The 19,887-nt window shown below is 40.2% G+C and overlaps 1 protein-coding gene across 1 annotated transcript in view; it reads left to right on the top strand.

Annotated features, from left to right (window-relative positions):
- The window catches only part of WWC2 (WW and C2 domain containing 2), a 94,575-nt gene that overhangs the window by 13,527 nt on the left and 61,161 nt on the right, over nt 1–19,887 (top strand). Inside the window, exon 2 of the mRNA XM_068137019.1 lies at nt 16,310–16,419. Coding sequence (XP_067993120.1) covers nt 16,310–16,419 — 110 coding nt within the window. The remainder of the gene's footprint in view (nt 1–16,309; nt 16,420–19,887) is intronic.

Raw genomic sequence — 19,887 nt, 5'->3', positions numbered from 1 at the left:
CTTCCCCCCTTTTCTTCCCCCCTTCCCCCCTTTTCTTCCCCCCTTCCCCCCTTTTCTTCCCCCCTTCCCCCCTTTTCTTCCCCCCTTCCCCCCTTTTCTTCCCCCCTTCCCCCCTTTTCTTCCCCCCTTCCCCCCTTTTCTTCCCCCCTTCCCCCCTTTTCTTCCCCCCTTCCCCCCTTTTCTTCCCCCCTTCCCCCCTTTTCTTCCCCCCTTCCCCCCTTTTCTTCCCCCCTTCCCCCCTTTTCTTCCCCCCTTCCCCCCTTTTCTTCCCCCCTTCCCCCCTTTTCTTCCCCCCTTCCCCCCTTTTCTTCCCCCCTTCCCCCCTTTTCTTCCCCCCTTCCCCCCTTTTCTTCCCCCCTTCCCCCCTTTTCTTCCCCCCTTCCCCCCTTTTCTTCCCCCCTTCCCCCCTTTTCTTCCCCCCTTCCCCCCCTTTCTATGTGACTTTGGAAGGGACAGCATTTTAAAGTTTGTTCCAGAAGGCACTTTCAGAGATGGATGATTGAAAACAACTCTCCTGAATGGCACCTTGCTGTACTTCATAGTTCATAACAGCTTTTATTCACCACTGTGATTGTCTTTTAAATTACTACCTGTGGATGAATACTTGAAAGAACTGGCCTGCTGGCTGCATATTTGGTTTGATTGGGGGCTATCTTGAAGTTGCCTTTAAATTACATGGGGTTCTTGATGATCCTAGCATTTTCTAATCTTCTTTGTACTGCATGGTTTGGTTTGGGTCTTAAGATTCCTGCCACTTTAGGAAGAACAATGATTTTTTCCTCCCTTGCTTAAAGTGTGTCATTTCAAGCGAAAATACAGAGAGATATTTCTTGTAAAAATTTGTTTGTTTGTTTATTTTTCTACTAGAGGCCATAATTTATGTAGTGAATAATTAGTATACTAATAGTTGCTGACAGACTGGAAACGGCTTCCTTTATAAGAGATAAATTTGTCACAAGGGAAGCTCCAAGTCATACCTGGCAGTAGAATACAGCTTTTTCAATGTCCTGAAGTATACAACATCTTTTAGCTTGTTGGCAGCTTAATACAACTAGGATTGTTGGTGACTGTCAGGAGCATGATTTGCTGTGTACAGTTCATACTAGTTCTGCTTCTTGGGCTGTAAAGACATGCTTAGCCAGGCCTTTCTTTGCAGATGCCCAAAACTTCAGAAGGCCCTAGTTAGGTTTTGGGCTGCCTTTGTCCTTGGAAATCGTTTTTTCTTCTTCTGCTTTCTGTTTTTCTGAGGCATGTAGCAGCTGGAGGTAGCAAAACAAGGAAACAAAGACACGAAGGACAGAGTTGAGGTGTTTCAGTCCTTGTAGTGTCTTAGTGGGAAGCTTGCATCTGCCATATCTCAGCTGAGAGATTTCTGACCCTTCTCTACCTCATTCTGCTCCTAGTGATGGGAAATCACACTCTCTGAGCTATACTCTGCTCTACTTTGCTCTACTGGCAGACTTAAGTCACAGGAACATCATGCTACGTGGATCATTTTGCCTCTGTCCCTACTGTCTGAAGCACCCGTAAAGAACTTGAATTGCAACCTAATCATGGTGAGTGTCAGTATGGTAAAGGTCCTTTTGACATCAGTTAAGCTTCCTAGTCAGGTTTGTGAAAGGAAGAGATTCTTTTTTTCCTTCCCAAAGCCCAGTGAAAGAATAAAAAACTACTCTAACCTGCTTTTTTTTATCTGGCACAGTGGATTGCCATGCATCATCAACCAGACTAATTCTTTTGCTGCCAGTGAGGGTCACCAAGTGCTGCTGCTTCCTTGTGTATCTCCCAGCATCTGGCTTTAGAGGGACAAGAGGAAAAACAGTCTAGACATGGAAAATAACACTGTTAGTTACTTTGCAAATTCTATCCATTTCTGTTGTACAAAGCCATGCATCTCTTCTGCAGGTTCTGGTCAAATGAAGCCAGATGCTATTATGAAAACTTAAATGTGGCCGTGTTTGGTATGTTTTGTTTGATTCTTTGTGTATTAGAATAACAAATAAAAGATGTGTACTGTTATGACTAGATTCATGAAGGCAAAATTCACTTTTAGCCAAAACATCTTGAATGTGTTGATGTAGAGATGCTAATAATGATTGAAATGCTGTAATGAGTAGTACTGTTGCTCCACTGGTACCCAGAAACTGTTCTGGTATCATTCAGGGGATGTCTCTAGTTGTTTAAAGTGATATTGCTATTTATGTATGTTTATGTAAACCAAGCCAGAGACCTTGTTACAGTCTATTGTAAATACAAGTGATAGCAACACAATGGCTTTTACACAGAGAAAGTATTAAGGCGAAGGAGAAGAAATGTGGTGGGAAAAATGTTGTGGTTTTTTTTTTCATGTGCGTGCCTTTGGCATCAAGCAGTGAACTTCAGCAACAGAGGCAGAACTTAAACTCATTCACCTGGACTTCCAATAAAGAGTGAGTTTTTCCACTATTTCTTTAATGTAAAATGTGATGAAACACAGGAATCTCATTGGGATAAGATAGAATTACCATCTACTGAAAAGCCAGTGAAGAGCTATGCAGGTCACCTTTAGGAAGGAATGCAAGCTCTCTCTTTTACTGCAGAGTTCTGCCTGCCTTCCTTCCTTACAGCTTTTTGTCTATAAAAGTTTAGTTCTTTGGCTCTTCATAGCTCAAAAAGAGATGCTTGTGTACTGACAGCATGAAATGATCAGCCACAAGTGCATTAAAAATGTTTAGAACTAAACGTAAAAGAATGGATTTTTCATTAAACAAGCACACGGCGCTGATGATTCCTATTAACTTCTACCATTTCAAAGACTTGACAGAAGATCAAATCTCTCTTTTTATGGCTGATTTAAATCAATCATTGTTCTGTCTGGCAAAATTCCAAGTCCACATTTGAAAGCTCTTTTGAGAATTATCCTTCCCCTACCCTAGGTTATATCTGCCAGATCAGGAAATTCCAGCTTCTTCTCTTAAATTTTCTATGGAATCCCCAGAGTCTGAAACACAGAAAACAGATTTTTTTGCTGGACTGTGAATAATCATGATCCTCTCTTTCTTTCTGAACCTTTTCACATACTTTCTAAAATAGAACTTTAGCCATGCTGAATGCCTGCAGATAAGCTGAAAGAGAGTTTGCATGGACTGTCATGAGCTTGGAAATCTGTCTTGTTGGGTCAGATTCCATGCTCAAATGCATTCTGTCTGGATGTTAATTTTCCTTGTTTGTTTTCATGGCTTTACTTAATATATTTTAAAGCATTGTAGTGCATGCATGTAGTTATCAGCATTTTTAACAGATTAGAAGTTTGACTCATTTACTTGTAGTGCACCTATTTTTAAGATTTCCAATAGTTATGGAAAGTGTTTTAGATGACTCATGTTTATAGGGGAAGCCTAGCTTCCAAGTAGATAATATTTTGTTTTAAAAGCTTGAATGGTACATGAAGTAATTTCCCAAAAGAACCTTGAATGGGAGGAAAAATAATATTTCAGAGTATTAATATTTGTCTTGACTTCTTTTCACAAAAGCAACTGATGAAGATTGATTTATGAGAGATAGTGGGAGACTTCCATTGAGAAGTTTAAAGAGATTACAGAGGTAATTGGATAGTAGAGATTTGTATCTGGACTATCTCTTAAGAGCAATCTTCTCTGTTCAGTTTAAAAGAATAATAAATGGCAAATGGAGATGTAATGCTTCTCTTGGCAGGGAGTGACTGCATTTTTCTGCTCTGTGAGCTGATTTGGAGGTTTATTATTACTCAAACTGCAAAACTTTGCAACTAACAAAATACTTACTGATTTTTTATGAAGCAATCATTAAAACATACCGTGTCTAAGAAATTCCTAGAGTCTGTGAAACTGCAGCTTTCTAGTCAGCTGAATTTACTGAAACATTGCTTATATGGCAGCTTGCCTCTTCCAGTGCAAAAGATACACAAAGTGTGGGTGATTACTGTGTAATTGATTGTTTTTGCTTAGGTGTTTTTCTGTGAAAGTGCCTCTACTCAGTATTTGAGACAGTATTGTGGATTTCAGTGTCGTTAGCAATTGTTTTTGGAAGTCTCTCCTTACTTGAGCCTCATTAAGGAACTAATTTTGGCTTAAAAAAAAAAATCAAATTGGCAAAAGTAAGGCCTCTGACAGAAGAGCAATATATTTTAAAGATTTGTTTGGCAAACATGACAGAAGTCAGGTAATGAAAGTATTAATCACATAATAGATGCAAACTTCTTGTTAAAGGCAATGGCATGACTGCCTTCAACTTTGGTGTAGGAGGCTGCATGTGGAAGTTTCCTTTGCTTATTCTGTGAAGTTCACAGTTCTGTGTATCCTTCACAGATTGGACATTTCAGTGTTTTACATAGTTTTAATTTGAAATTCAAGTAGCCAGCAGATCAAGGGATTGCAATAAATAGAAATTTCCCTAATTGCCCAAGGATTTCCATTTTCAAATACAACAGGAATTAAATGCTGTTCTCTGTAATGTCTTCCCTTTTCTCAGAACTGGGGATTTGTAACCAGTTATGGTTCATTGTTAGTCCAAAAACTTCTCAGCCTACCAAAATCAGCCTCAATCATTTACCATGTATAAACTGTATAAGATAGTGAAGCACTTCCCCCATTTTGCATGCTTAGAATTTTTTTTCTGCCTGTCTTAATAGCTTAATCATAAAGAGTAGTAGTAATCTATATTACAGTAGTGCCTATGATCTCCATCAAGAACCAGAGTTTTAGTGTGTTAGGATTTCTGTTGTTTCATGACTAGTTCACACCAATCTATATTAGTATGGAGGCACTTTTGCATTGGCATTTGTACCAGTAGTGAATTGGTTAGACAGGTAAATTGGCTGAAAAAATAAATACATTTCAATTGCTCATACTGAGTTTATTTCTTTGAACTGACTTCTTACGGAGTTGGATGAGTGCTAGCACAAATAAAAGAGGAGAGGCGTGTTGCATGGAGGAAGAGCAGTATTCTGACAGGTTAGAGCCGCTGAAATTGTTATGGAACCTCGGTATTTGGTGTCATATAGGCAAGGATCAAAGATTTTTTTTTTTTTTTCCCTGTATCTGTTCTTCATATCTTTTTAAAACTCACTTTTTGAAAACAATTACAGAACTTCATTGGGGTCAAAATTGTTGTGAGGTCTAGATATGATTGTGTTGTACAGAGCTTTGTGTTGAGCCTGGTCTTCCGCAATTTCTGCTTGTGCCTCCTTGTAGTGTGACAAAGAATGTGTTGCTTGTTCCTGTTTTTGTATATAATATTTCCAGTCTAAGCAACTTCCAAGATGACTAATCTTAATCTGTTCAGTTACATTGCATTCTATCCCTGATACCGTTGCTTGCTGTGGTGGGTTGAAGTTACTGCCTTCCCCCCCCAGCATTAGCCACCACACTTGTTTTTACCTGGGGCTGCATTTTTTTGAGGTGTTACAGTGCAGACATACAGAGCTATCAAGAGCTGATACAGTATTAAAATGTAATTGCACTGTAGCTTTATAGAGATTGTAAGGTGATGTTTTCTATTTTCTGTTATATTTCTTTCCTCATAACTTGAAAATAAACTGTTTGGCGTTTTGGCCTCTGCTAAATATTGAGCTGATTCAAAGAGCTGTCCACAAGACATGGATTAACTTCTTCAGTGGTGTTGGCAAAAAATACTTTGTCTCTTGTTCCAATTAAAAGTGATTGAGTGGCACAAAAATCTCATCTCAGTTTTTTTTTTTCATAACCTCTTTCCTTTTTTTTGAGTGTTTAAGTGTTAGTTTAAGCAATTGCATTTGAAAATGTGCAAATGACCTCATTCTGGTGTTCACATCTTCTTTCCCCTTCTTGCATACACTTTCACCTTGAAAGACAGGACTAGTAAAACATTGCTGTTACCTGCTTTGAGATTATTGGATATTGTTTTGATGCCTGTATGCTTCTTTGAAATAATGATCATGATTTATTTAGTACTACTAACAGCCACAGCCAGGGAGTAGGTTTTAATGTGTGCTGTGTTATCTGAGTAATTCTTTAACCTAGATTAGAATAATCATTTTGAATCAGTGATGCAAACCGTTACTAAACCTGAAGGGAGTGTATTTCCACATGTGGGAAAGGTAGACAGCTCCATTGCACTTTGGTAAGCAGAACATTAGCTCATCTAGGGGCTCCAGGTTTCCTTTTACATTCTCACACAATTCCTCAGCACTCTTTGCAAATTACTACCTTATATTTAGTCAGTTTGACATGAGAGGTCAAAGCTGCCTTTTGCTGCCTTTTTTTTTTAAATAGAAATTTATGCTGCAATGAAGTATGTATGTGCTGTATTTCTGTTAGTGACTGCTAGAAAATTAGCTCCATTTTTTACAGGTTTTGGAATCTTGGGCTTTTTTCAGGTGCTTTCTAGGAGTGAGTGTTTGGGAAGGAAGTCACAGCAAAACATTTAAACGTTTCCTGTTGGATAATTGCATTTTTCCCAGTCCTAAAACCTTATTGCTACTGGGAATAAATTTAATCTAAAACTTGAATTCAGTTAATATTCTGAGTAATAAAATGTAAAAACAGTAGAGGTGCTGAAGGAACTCTGTGCTGATTCTGTTTAATGCTGTTTTGTGACTATCTTAGACTGTACGAAGAAAGGTGGTTTAATTTCAATAAAAGCACCGCAAACTAGAGTTCCATGTATGAAAATAATTGGTGGAACAGAGTAAATACAGGCCAGAACACGTCTGAAATCTGCTTGTAATTACAAAATACTGTAATTTTACAGTACCATGACACTTCTAGACCTTGCACTTTCAATTTCAATGTTAGATTTACATGAAGCAAACCTATTTGATACAGCTGTCATTATACCAGTTTTGTGCAATTTCACTAATATGTAAATCAGGCTGTGGCTTCCATCACTGCTGTCAAGAATGTAAAGATGTTTCTAGAAGCTGTCTTCTATGAAACCACAGCTGAAATAACTTGAGTGAATTTTCTGAACCATGTGCACCAAGGTTTGGCAGACATTTTTGCTTATTAATTTTGAAATCTCAATATATTCCCTCGTGCATCTATTTTAATATTCTGCTGCTCGCAGTTGTATAAAGTCAGTGGTGGGTTTGGTTTCTGTGTTAAAAATTGATGATACTTTTTAAAGATTTCTCCATCTCCTCTAGCATCTGGAACTAGTTTGTCAGTGCCCAGAGGTTTGCCAAGTGGTTTTGTGCCATTTGAACTCTGATCCAACTCAGTATTTTTGCAGCAAGAGCTGCAGTGTACTGCAAACACATGATGATTTGATGATGTACGTGCTAAAAATTGTTACAAAATTGGACAAGAAGCTGAAAATCAGGACATGAAGAGTGCAGCGTTGAGAGTGGCATGCTGGTTCCCCTGTTTGTAGGTCTATAACCAAATTGCAGTGACCTTGGACAGTTAGCTGGGGTTTGCTCTTTCCTGTTTCTGGAATTATTTGAGTACTTGGCAGGAGTGTTTTACAGCACTGAAGCTGAATGTTTGTGAGGTTATTTGGAATGTTCAGATGGATGGTACTTTACAAAAGTGCTTGTCACAGATGTAAGTTTCCTGCTACTGAAATTGTTAATGCTCCTGCTGATTTCAGTGGGAGCAGAGTTAGTCAAGGAGAGTCTTGAAATACCTTCTCTGTAAATCCAGAGGTTCTTTGCAGTGAAAGTATTATGCTTGTGGGAGGACTGAAGGGGAGTTCACAGAACAAGATCTTCAAAATAATTTCCTGTAGCTGATAAGGTGACTAGTGGGGTGATTTGGACTAAGGTGTAAGAAATTACAGAAAGGAGGAAGGGGAAAGGTTAGGGATAGGGAATATTTCTTAATGCTGACATTATCATGATTGGGGTGTGTTGGGTTTTGTTTGTTTGGGGGGTGTGTGTGTTTTTTTTCTTTAAAATGCATTTCGCTTTCCCAGATCTAATTTTCACACTACCAAAATGCCCTATATTTAACCCTTTAAAAGTTACCTTTCTGCTGCAAAGTCTGCTTTTGATACTTATTGCCTGACAGTCAAGCAGTCAAATCATCCTAAATAACAGGATAAATGTTATAATCCTTTATTCTAAGTGTATCTGTCTTGATTTATACTAATAAAGTATTCCAGTCTATGGACATTCTTCTCCCATTGTTCATTATATCATGCTTCGATTAAATGGTAAGCTTCTGGGGACAGGTGTCGCTTTCATTTGCATATGCAAATTATTGCAGTTTGTGCCTTGTTTTTACTCTAACAAACCCGTGCTTAAACTGGATTTGATTTGATTTTTTTTATTGCTGTTTATTTATTGTTTGGTTGTGTTTGTTTTTATCCCCCCTCCCATTTGTATATTTCTAAGGGTACATCTTTATATTGTGGAGGAATAGTTTGATAATAAATGTATGAGTGATACAAGACAGGTAAAGGAAACATTTCATAGTCAAGTTTGCAGGTGGGCATTGTAGAATTGGGAACACTTAAAATCACTGCAAAAATACCATAGTGCTTATGCGTTAAAACTAAATAGTTAAGTTTTGTAATAGTGTTCTCAATTGATGACAACAGTGTTTCCCTCTATCAACAGCACACAGCCATGTATATACAAATAACCTATAGGAACACTGCATGTAAAAGACTTTTCATAATGCCACTGCATTTGAGCTTTCCAGGGGAAGGCTCAAAGGTCATATCATTGGTTTATGGCTGTGGAATTATCCCTGTGCTAGGGTATGGTTATCAGACATTCCTCACATTCCAGGTGTCTAATATTATAGTGCTTACATACCAGTGCAGGACCAACTGCTGCGTCAAAGAAAAAAGCAGGAGAAAACACTCATGGCATTACTCATTTCCACTCCTCTGCCTCCCCTTCCCCACAACCTTTCAAAATGTCATCTTTGCATTGAACTGGGAAATGGTAAAGGGATAAACAAAGTACAAGTAGTGATTCGGTTGGGGCTTTTTGCCCTACAAAACCAGATAGCTAGTGTGTTGAGCTGGAAAATGTTGATGCTCTTTTCATTTAAAGACTTTGTTTCTTTTGGTTCTTTCAATGATAAAATGATAACAGCAAAATATATTACTGCATTCAGAGTGGCATTTTTGTCTTCACTGATGGTAATTGTTTCCACTGCTAAAACAGTTTATCATAATCATAGTCAAAAGGAAAAGGAAACCAAAACCCCGTGACAGCATGCAGTTTGACCTGGTCTTGCAACCAGTGGGTGTGGGTCCCTTCCTTCCCAAAAGCATTCTTGCCCTTCTGGGTCTCAGCTATCCAGTTTATGTGCCTTTTCAGAAGCACCTGGGAAGGGATGAAGTGAGCTGCCATTGAGCTAATGTTAACCCTTAGGTAACTCAGAAGAGGCAGTTACCCTCTGCTTCCTTGCTGTTACAGTGTATTTTTATGGCAGTCCTTAACATGCACATGGCATCTTATAGTAAACTGGAAGGCAGCACTTTCTCTCTGTGCTTGCCTCCCTCTGTCTTCTGCCTCCTGTACTGAAGTCTTGTCTGCTATTAGTTTGCTTCCTTCCTTTCATGTGAGGACAGCAATTCCCTGTTTTCTTCTTAATGTTAAGGAAACAATCAAGATCTTCAGAGAACTTGAAGATTTTAATCCTTGACTTTCTATATTGCGTAAAGCTTCAGTTTGAGAACGTGTAGGATTTTTGAGCACTGAAGTTATGTCTTCTAAAATAAATACAAAATACAAAAAGGATAGTAATGTTTGTTAATATACTGCAAGCACTTAATCACTGATGGTTTTGTCTTCTCAGTTCCTAGAAGGTGGAAAAGTAGTACATTTTTCAGAACAGTTTCTGTCCAGAAAAAGAGCTAGCATTGTAAGAGGAGGAGAAAAAAATGTGTAATGTACATAATCGTATATGAGAATGAATGGGTGTGAAATTTAATTGGTGCAATACTTCATGCAAGAGCCAGACAAGATCTTGCTGCATAGCAAACAACAGGAGGTCATTTTGGGTAGAGGATAACTGGAATTTGAAGAGTTTTCAAGTGTACATTGAAGTTGCTATAGAAGTTCAGCATTGACCCTAGTTATAATTGAATTCAGAACTCCCAAGTCTTGACTGTAGGTCAAGTACCACACAGCAGAGGAGGTATTCTTGGAAGTAATTTTGAAAAAGATGAAGGTGAACATTCAGGTGTTTATGTACTTCTTATCAAGCTGCATTTTCTTCCTTTCTAATTGAGGAAAAGAGGACTCGGATTTTTTTATGTGGGGTTTCTGTGGTTTGGTTTTAGCAGGGGTGGTTTTTTTGGGTCCATGTCTCTTCCCTCTCCTCCATGCCCCATTTACTGAGATCTGCCTACTGCATCCTTTCTTCACCATGTCCTCCAGTATGTATTATAAATCATCATAAATCAGTCATATGAAGTTGATGCAAAAAAGTGAGCAAAACATGTCACAGGATCACAGGATGTCAGGGGTTGGTAGGGACCCAAATAGGTCATCAAGTCCAACCCCCCTTCCAGAGCAGGACCATACAATCTAGTGCAGGTCATAGAGGAACACATCCAGACAGGCCTTGAAAGTCTTCAGAAAAGGACACTCCACAACCTCTGGGGAGCCTGTTCCAGTGGTCTGTGACCCTTACAGTAAAGAAGTTCCCCTTGTGTTGGGGTGGAACCTTCTGTGCTGCAGCTTACATGCATTGCTCCTTGTCCTATCACAGGGAGCAAGTGAGAAGAGCCTGTCCCCTCCCTCCTGACACCCAGCCCTCAGATATTTATAAACATCTATTAAATCCCTGAAGTCTTCTCTTTTCCAGACTGAAAAGCCCCAGGTCCCTCAGCCTCTCCTCCTAAGGCAGTACTCCAGTCCCTTAATCATCCTTGTAGCCCTCTGCTGCACCCTTTCTAGCAGATCCCTGTCCCTCTTAAACTGGGGAACCCAAAACTGAACATGGTACTCAAGATGAGGTCTCATAAGAGCAGAGTAGAGGGGGAGGAGAAACCTCCCTTGATTTGCTGAACAAATAATTTTAAATCATCATAAATCAGTCTTATGAAGTTGATGCAAATAGTCCTATGTGAGCAAAACATGTCACAGGATCACAGGATGTCAGGGGTTGGAAGGGACCCAAATAGATCATCAAGTCCAACCCCCTGCCAGAGCCTTCTTCTTAATACACCCCAGGATCCCATTGGCCTTCTTGGCCACCGGGGCACATTGTTGTCCCATGGATAACTTGTTATCCACCAGGGCTCCCAGGTCCCTCTCCATGAGGCTGCTCTCCAGCAGATCACCTCCCAACCTGTACTGGTGCAGTTTATTATTCCTCCTCAGATGCAGGAGTCTGCACTTGTCCTTGTTGAACCTCACTTGGTTCCTCTGTGTCCAGCTCTCCAGTCTGTCCAAGTCTTGCTGGATGGCTGCACAGCCTTCAGCTGTATCAGCCAAGCCTCCCAGTTTGGTGTCATCAGCAAACTTGCTGAGCAGACACTCTGTTTCCTCATCAATGTCATTGATGAACATGTTGAACAGTGCCACTGATCCCTGGGGCACTCCACTAGTTACAGCTCTCCAGCTGTCATGCTGTATTCACCTTGTCCTTCAGGATTTAAATAAAATCAGGTCTTGAAGTATGCTAAGAAGGTCAGTGATGCTGGTATCAGCTGAGTGTAGAAGAGAGTGAAGACCAAAGTCCAGAGTTTCTTATTGATAAAGTACAGCCCTAATCCTAATTGGGAAAACCTGTAGTTCAGTGTTACAGTTGGTTGACTCATGAACAGATTTTGGAGAAAAGCACAAGGCAGAGAAGGAATGCAGCAGAATGCAGCATTATTCTTGAACAGAACAACGTGTTGAAGATGGGGTGGGGGGTTGTGTATATAGGTAGGTGTACATAAACACGCATATATGTGTCCTGAGACATGGCACTTAATCTTCTATTATGGTGCAATGAACCTCATTTTTTTGGGGGGGTCATGGTTAATAAAGTAGTGGTAGTCTGTCTGTCACAGGTTATTATGTCACAGGTAATGATCTTCACATGGACTCCTTTGGTCCTTGCTCCTAGGTATTATTTCCTTTCCAGTTACATCTTGTAACTCTTTGCTTTCAACTCTTGTCCTGCAAATTTTCTATTGCATTTTACTTATCTTCATGTCATGTTAATCTCACTTATTGTTTGAAATTAAATACTATATCTGTTTCAATAGTCATGAGGGACACCACATTATGCTGATTGCTGCTTAATTGTGTAAGTCTGGATCAAAAATTTGGTGCTGTTGAAAGACTCTGGAACAACTACAAAAAAGAGTTGTGTGGAATGTAACACTTAAGTAATTGTAATATAGTTTTCCTGTTCAGAAAATCTGCTTGTGACATAGTTTAGATCTTAAGGCTGAGATGTCCAAGTGTGATTGAGCAGACCAGAATTTGTAAACTAATTTGTCCATTGTTGCCTGTATTATGGGGCCTCTGCCTCCCTCTTCTCTTGTGGAAGGTCCAGAATGGGTCAGTGAAGTGCTTTTCCATAGTTTTTTAGTGTTGCTTTGAATTATGGAGTGTCTGGAATGACAAGGCGGCTGCTATTCATTCTTGCAGTGTCTGATTCCTGACAGGTGCACACCTGGACAGAACATCCACATGCCCAAATGATCTGCACTCTATGCTACAGAATGCACTGTAATAGTAAGAAGACAGCATTTGATTAAAAGTGAAATTGGTGTGGTATGCATTTGAAAAGCCAGGATAGTGCTGGGTTTATATCCTTCCCATAGAGGTGGCTTAAACTGTTGCTGTGATTTATCTTTGGTGAAAGGATTGAATGCTTATGCAGAGTTATAAATAATGGATATGTTTATAGGAGTTTGTTATGGTCCCTATTCTGCTGCATGATTTCTTAAATTTTTTTGTCTAATTGAAGCTATGTGATATGCAAAATATTTTTCTAACTAAACTATAAGATCTGTGTTAATATTATAATGTTAAGACTCTGGATGATACTAAACTTTTATTCTTTTTAAGATGTTTCATGAAAACTCACATCTGTAATCTAACTTGAAGCAGGACCTTTGTCAAAGCAGAATGTGACCTTATAGTTGGCACAGGTTCACATAACTAACCAGGCTTGCCAAAAGGCAGTTCCTTTTATGTGATTGATGCTTCCTCTGAGCAGTAGTGACCTGGGAACTCCCTGACATGGGTACCCTGTGTTCAATCCACTGCATGTTGTGGACAGTGTGGTTGAAGCTGCAGGTCAGTGTGTATACAGACTTTAAGAAGTTTCTCCTCCTTTCCTGGCACCTGTGTCTTGCAGTTTAGCTGTTACTATTTGCAAACAAAACAGTAATCTTTGAAGTGATGCTGGTAATTATTAATAGGTAGCATTTGGGCTGGTGTAGATGATGTGTCAGTGCTAGGAAGCTAAAATTTGTAGGGCAGCTGTCAGCCCATTTTGCTGGGTAGCTGGCATCCTGGCCACAGCACAGCTCCTGCTGCCCTGAGAAAAGGAGTCAGGTGAGGAGCAGAGTGGTGACACATGGGTTTGATTGGTGGACCACTAGATGGATAAGGAACTGGCTTGATGGCCGCACCCAAAGAGTGGCTGTCAATGGCTCCATGTCCCAGTGGAGGCCAGTGACAAGTGGAGTCCCTCAGGGATCAGTCCTGGGACCTATCTTATTCAACATCTTTGTGGGGGACATGGACAGTGGCATTGAGTGCACCCTCAGCAAGTTTGCTGATGACACCAAGCTGTGTGGTGCAGCAGACACGCTGGAGGGAAGGGAGGCCATCCAGAGGCACCTTGACAGGCTGGAGAGGTGGGCACAGGCCAACCTCATGAAGTTCAATAAGAGCAAGTGCAGGGTCCTGCATCTGGGTCGAGGCAATCCCAGGCACAAATACAGGCTAGGCAGTGATTGGCTGGAGGATAGCCCTGAAGAGAGAGGCTTGGGGGTGCTGGTGGACAAAAAGCTCAACATGAGCTCTCAGTGTGCACTTGCAGCCCGCAAAGCCAATCAGATCCTGGGCTGCATCAGGAGAAGTGTGGCTAGCAGGTCGAGGGAGGTGATCCTCCCCCTCTACTCAGCCCTGGTGAGACCCCACCTGGAGTACTGTGTCCAGTTCTGGAGCCCCTATTACAAGAGGGATGTGGAGGTGCTGGAACGTGTCCAGAGAAGGGCCACGAGGATGATCAGAGGGCTGGAGCACCTCTCCTATGAGGACAGACTGAAGGAGTTGGGGCTGTACAGTTTGCAGAAGAGAAGGCTCCGAGGTGACCTAATTGTCGCCTTCCAGTATCTGAAGGGGGCCTACAGGAAGGCTGGGGAAGGACTTCTCAGGATCTCAGGTAGTGATAGGACTAGGGGGAATGGAATGAAGCTGGAGGTGGGGAGATTCAGGCTGGATGTGAGGAGGAGGTTCTTCACCATGAGAGTGGTGAAACCCTGGAATGGGTTGTCCAGGGAGGTGGTCGAGGCCCCGTCCCTGGGGGTGTTTAAGAGCAGGCTGGATGAGGCTCTGTCCAGCCTGATCTAGTGTGGGGTGTCCCTGCCCATGGCAGGGGGGTTGGAACTGGATGATCCTTGTGGTCCCTTCCAACCCTGAATGAAACTATGAAACTATGAAAGAGTGGCAGGTCTGAGCTGGGATTTCTGGATAGCTCCTTCTTAGAACAGCCTTGCTTAGAGCAGTACCTTGTCTGGATTTAAAAATACTGGCAGTGGGAGAGGATACAGTGAGATAGGCTCGGTTTACTATAGACATGGTCTTTCTGGAGATTGGTTAGGAGTTTAACCAAGTCAGCTTCAGTGAAATGTCCTATCCTGCCTTGTAGTGTGGAGGATAGGGCATGCCTGTGTTTAAGAAAAGGGGCACGCTGAACAGATACTACCAAGCTACACCTTGTCACTTAAATGAGAAAAGTTCAATGGCTCTCATGGAAAATCTCTGCCAGTAAACAGAACTTTTTCTTACTTGTGCTGTTTACAATCCTGATGTAATTCCACTGGTAATCCCATGTGAATTTTATAATGATTTCTGGTGGTTTTAGTGCACGGCAGTATTCAAGTGGCAGTAAATTAGGAAGCCTGTCTTATTTTGTGAATTTGTTCAGGACCTCAGTCATTAGTAACAATCATAGGATTATTTTGTAAAATATTTGGAGAAATATGAAAAAGATGATTCATGCTTATGATTAAAAAATATAAATCTATCTGCACTGCAGAAATTTTTGGATTGTAAGAGATGGATTCTTTGTAATGTCTGCAGCCCTAGTTCAGAGGAATAAAGTGTCACCCTAAATAAAGAATTACAGAATCACAGTATCACCAAGGTTGGAAGAGACCTCAAAGATCATCAAGTCCAACCTGTCACTACAGACCTCGTGACTAAACCATGGCACCAAGTGCCACGTCCAATCCGCTCTTGAGCACTTACAGGGACGGTGACTCCACCACCTCCCTGGGCAGCCCATTCCAGTGGCTAACAGCTCTGTGAAGAACTTTCCCCTTACCTCGAGCCTAAACTTCTTACTGTCACTATGCTTATGACAAAGCCTTAAATATGTTGTTCTTCCTATTAAATACATCAGTGTATCAAGCATGGCATTCAGCTGTGGATTTATTAACAGTTTTAAAAGTGGCAAAAATAGGATGATGTAAAGCTCTGCTCAGCTTCATGTATTATTGTTACCAATCTACTTCTTGTAAAATATGGGCATGCTATTAGAATGAGAAACTTTGTCTTCTCAGAGAGGCACCATGTGAACATCTGAAGGCCCATTAAACATTACTTGTAAAATGCATACTTTGTGCACTCTTTCTCCACACTGCTGCTTATTTTATGCAAGTATGTGGATTGGGAAGCGCTGCTAACTGTGTCTTAGATGGTTTTATGCTCTTTTCTGAATTTCCTTTCTGTGGTAATTTGTCAAGAGGAGCCTGAAATCTTGTGCTCTCATCACAAACTCAACATTTAAGAGTCTGGTTCTTCTGGGGACTAATAGGAGTATAGAGTTGTAATTTTTTATTTATTTATTTTTTAAATTTTATTTTACAAGTTATTGTTTATTGTTTTAATTATTTTAACTGTCAAATGTGAAAGATGTTGCAGTGAATTTCTCATTTGAGTGCCCATACTGAAAAATGTTTGCAATAATTAAGCTCTTACAATTCAGAGTGATAGCAGAGTGGAAAACCAATCAAGAGCCTGAACTTAAAGAAGGAGAAAACACTGTGCTGTCCTTTCTCCATGCTTTTTATTTTTTTTTTAGCTTATGTCATAATAGGAATTAGTATGAATAGTAAACACAGGTATGTTAGAGAGAAAAGATGTATTACTAACTCTTTCCTTTGGTTTTAGGTTGACCAAGCCTTTGTCATTTGCGGATTGTGTTGGGGATGAACTGCCATGGGGATGGGAAGCTGCCTATGATCTTCAGATTGGTGTATACTATATTGATCACATCAACAGTAAGTAGTTATCAGTTTGCTACGTTGATTATATAAGAAGGCTCATCTTGCGTAGACCTCCCTGAGAAGCTTCTGAAGCATAATTTTAGTAAGGAAAGGTTTCTTGTCAGAGAAGTATAGTTAAAATAACTTCGGATTTTTCAGGAGACAAATTACCCCATTTGTCTGCATGGTTTTGATAAGGATGGTTGCAGATGTGTTATAGGTGGCTCTAATGAGTCTTCATCTTTTTCTGTGAAAAAAATGCATGTAATCTGTGGTAAATGAAGATGGTTTACATACGTTGGTTATCTGAAGCATATGGTATTGGTGACTGTTAAATATTCAGCAGTGCACACTGGCAGAGATAGTCTAGTACAAGTAATAAAAGCTGCCTTCAGCCTGCTGCTGAAAGGAGCTACTGTAGATCAGGTAGTACAGAGTGTGAGGGAGTATTTATAACTTGTATATGAGGTATGGCAAACATACTGTAGTTTAAGAATGCATTTCAGGCTATGAATATGTTGTATGTTGTAGCAATATGAAAGGCAATGGGATCAAAATGCTGGGGAAAATGTGTCCTTTAGTATAACATTAATGGCTTACAAGAAAACCTGCTGGTATAAAATGACTGCATCTACATATATATTAATTCTGTGAGATTTATATCTAAAGCACATGAAACTAGAGGAAAAATTGAAATGTGATGCTTGTTAGACTTACTGAAATTAATACATTCCTGAAAGTGTTTCTGTTTTCTTTTTATGTGTCTATTGCTCCATATTAGTTGAAACCTTTTTCTACTTTCTCAGAAATTCTTTAATAACATAATAGAAGAAATTCTCTTTGAGACCAATACCTGAATATGGGTGCCTGCACTTGTGCTAGCAGTACCGTGTACTTAATTAAATAGTGTCAGTGGCCATCTTGGATACTTTAGATTAGCAGAGACATCTGCAGAAAATCTATAGATAGAACATGGACAGTAAGAGACCAGTGGCCTTCTGAAACAAGGCATGAAGACAAGGCTCATTACCCATGGCATCTCAAATGTATGAGCAAGTGAATCAAACCTGAGATGTCTAAGCTGCTTTGTAGCTATCTGGTCAATACAGTCAGTGTAACGTAAACTGTGATGCAACTGACTGGTTTATTGTCTGCTTTGGAGATGAGCTGATTTAAGCTCCTTTTGTTTGGGTTGGAACTCTGATAACATGAATGTGATATTATCTCCTGTGCTTGTTGAACACCTGCAGATGGACACCCAATGTTGAACTGAATCCCACCCAATAGCTTCACTTGGGCTTTTATAAGCCAACTTCCCTGGAATAACAGTGAGAGTCCTCTGATCTTAACATGTGGCCTTATCTTAACATGTTTCTGAACTTTAAAAAAACAGGGGCATACTTGATTGAATTCAAAAGGTCAGGAAAGGAAACATTTTGCTTCTAAATCTGAATACTATTTTAAAACAAACTGCCTGCTGTCCTGAGCACTGCCACTATTGAGAGGCATAGCTGGGCTAATGAACCCAAGTTCATTATTCCTTCATGTATTGCTATCAAAGAATCAGCAACAGTGGTTTCCATCCATTGTTCAGTAGTATGTTTGGTTCCTGTTATATTAATGTGCTTCTTTGTATCAACTTCAGTGAAACTTCTTGTTTAGTAAAGCAGCACATTCTAGTGTTGTACCTTGTTGTGGGACGACGGAGACGGGAATCAATACGGCTGATCAATATGATCTAGTATTGTTCCTTTATTGCTTCATCATTGTTCCGTTATAAAGCAAGCATAGTGCAAAGCAGACAGTAGAGCTGACAGGCTAGTAAGAAGTGCGCAGAAGTGCATATTAACAAAAACTTTACAACTTATATAAGCTCGGAGGGCATTGCTGGCATGGCTTCATTGGCCCCTCACGAGTGACCACACACTGTACTACTGTGGATTATTGGTTAACACGCGAGATTGTTGATATACGTGTGCGTCCTGTCATTCCAAGATAACTCTCTATGTTTATGGCTACCAGTGTCCTGCTTTGGTTACACAGTGCGGGCACAGCACTGTTCTGCTATACTGCTAGCCATGTCCGCACTCATGCTGGGCACGGCCTACCACCATGTCAGGCTCTACGCCTACACTGCCAGATTGCTCACACGGCTTGTTACAACCATTACCATTGAATTGCTAGGAGGTAAACTGCCTAAGATTCTTAGATGTATAATTTTTCTGAGGTGCCAAATGTGGAGATTATACATTCTACTTCACCTGATGGGGATACATGTGTTGTTTTGATGCTATTGAAATGTCTAGCATAGATGTCACTAATAATTAGGGGGGGAAAGCCCTTCTGTAAAGTAGCTTTTGCACTTGCTTACTGTTTCATTATTGGTGCAATAATTCAGATGCTGTGCTTTTTGTATTTGAGCTGTTGAAATTCTGTGAGGAATATGCTTATGTTAGAATAAGGATGAGTATTATTTCACCTCTATCAATTACAGTTTGTTAGTTCTCATACTGGACAAAGAAACAATGAGGGAGTAAAACTGTACTCACTGCTAGGAGGACCAAATGGATAGATGTCAGATAAACAGGTTAGATAAAGTGGAATTTCAGGACCTGTAAATGACAGCTTGAGGCGTAGCACCTTCAGAAGAAATCTGGTCCCATGTGTTAGGTAGGGAGATGTGATGTTTCATGTTCAGTGCCTCTTGGCTGGATTTATTTCAGCAAAATACGGGCGATCTTCTTGCATCCTATAATTATTCAGAAAGTTTGTCTGTTATCAGTCCTGTTTTTAATTTCTTTTTCTAGTATTGTTCCTACTGTGTGCCTGTGTGCAAAGCTGTATTTGACACAACTGTGAGGTTTCCCTCAGGACTTTAGAGCCATTGGAGCAAGACCAGCCAAACTTGCTAAATTTCTCAAACCAACTCAATAAGCTGTGAGCAGCGGGCTAGACCTTAGCACAACAGACTGTAAATTCTGAAGGTCTTACTCTTCTTCTGTTAAAAACTCAAGGTTGGAAAGAGAGTGAGTTTCCATTAGTGTTCAGTGCAAGACTTGTTCTGCTCCCCTGGAAGGGTGGATATTGGCAAAACTCCCACTGATTTCAAGGAAGTAGTACTAGGGTGGACCTTGCAAAGTTCTAAAAATGCAACCAAATTTTTATAATGGCAATTTCCCCAAAATTATTTAAATCAGTATATACTTCTGTATATTAAAATATGTACTATATGATATATTACACATATAATATTTATAAATATAAAAGAAAGATTTCCCCCATCTGTGTAACTATTTTAGTCTTTTACCTCCCCTTCTGTCACACAAACTTGAGAAAAGCCTACTTTCCTTAACTGCCAGAGGAAACTGTTTCCCCTCCACAGAGTAGTAATAGTTGATGCTGAGCATGCTGAGCAGTCTGCAGTTGTAAACCAGTCCCTCAAATCTGGGGAATATTCTTTTGGTGTCGGTATGTTTAAGCATA

This window comes from Melanerpes formicivorus, unplaced genomic scaffold (assembly GCF_026170545.1).
Source record: "Melanerpes formicivorus ecotype bairdi unplaced genomic scaffold, bMelFor1.0.p_v2 SCAF_4, whole genome shotgun sequence".
NCBI lineage: Eukaryota > Metazoa > Chordata > Aves > Piciformes > Picidae > Melanerpes > Melanerpes formicivorus.
The sequence above is the reverse complement of the archived record's forward strand: the minus strand, read 5'-3'. Positions and strand labels throughout refer to the sequence as shown.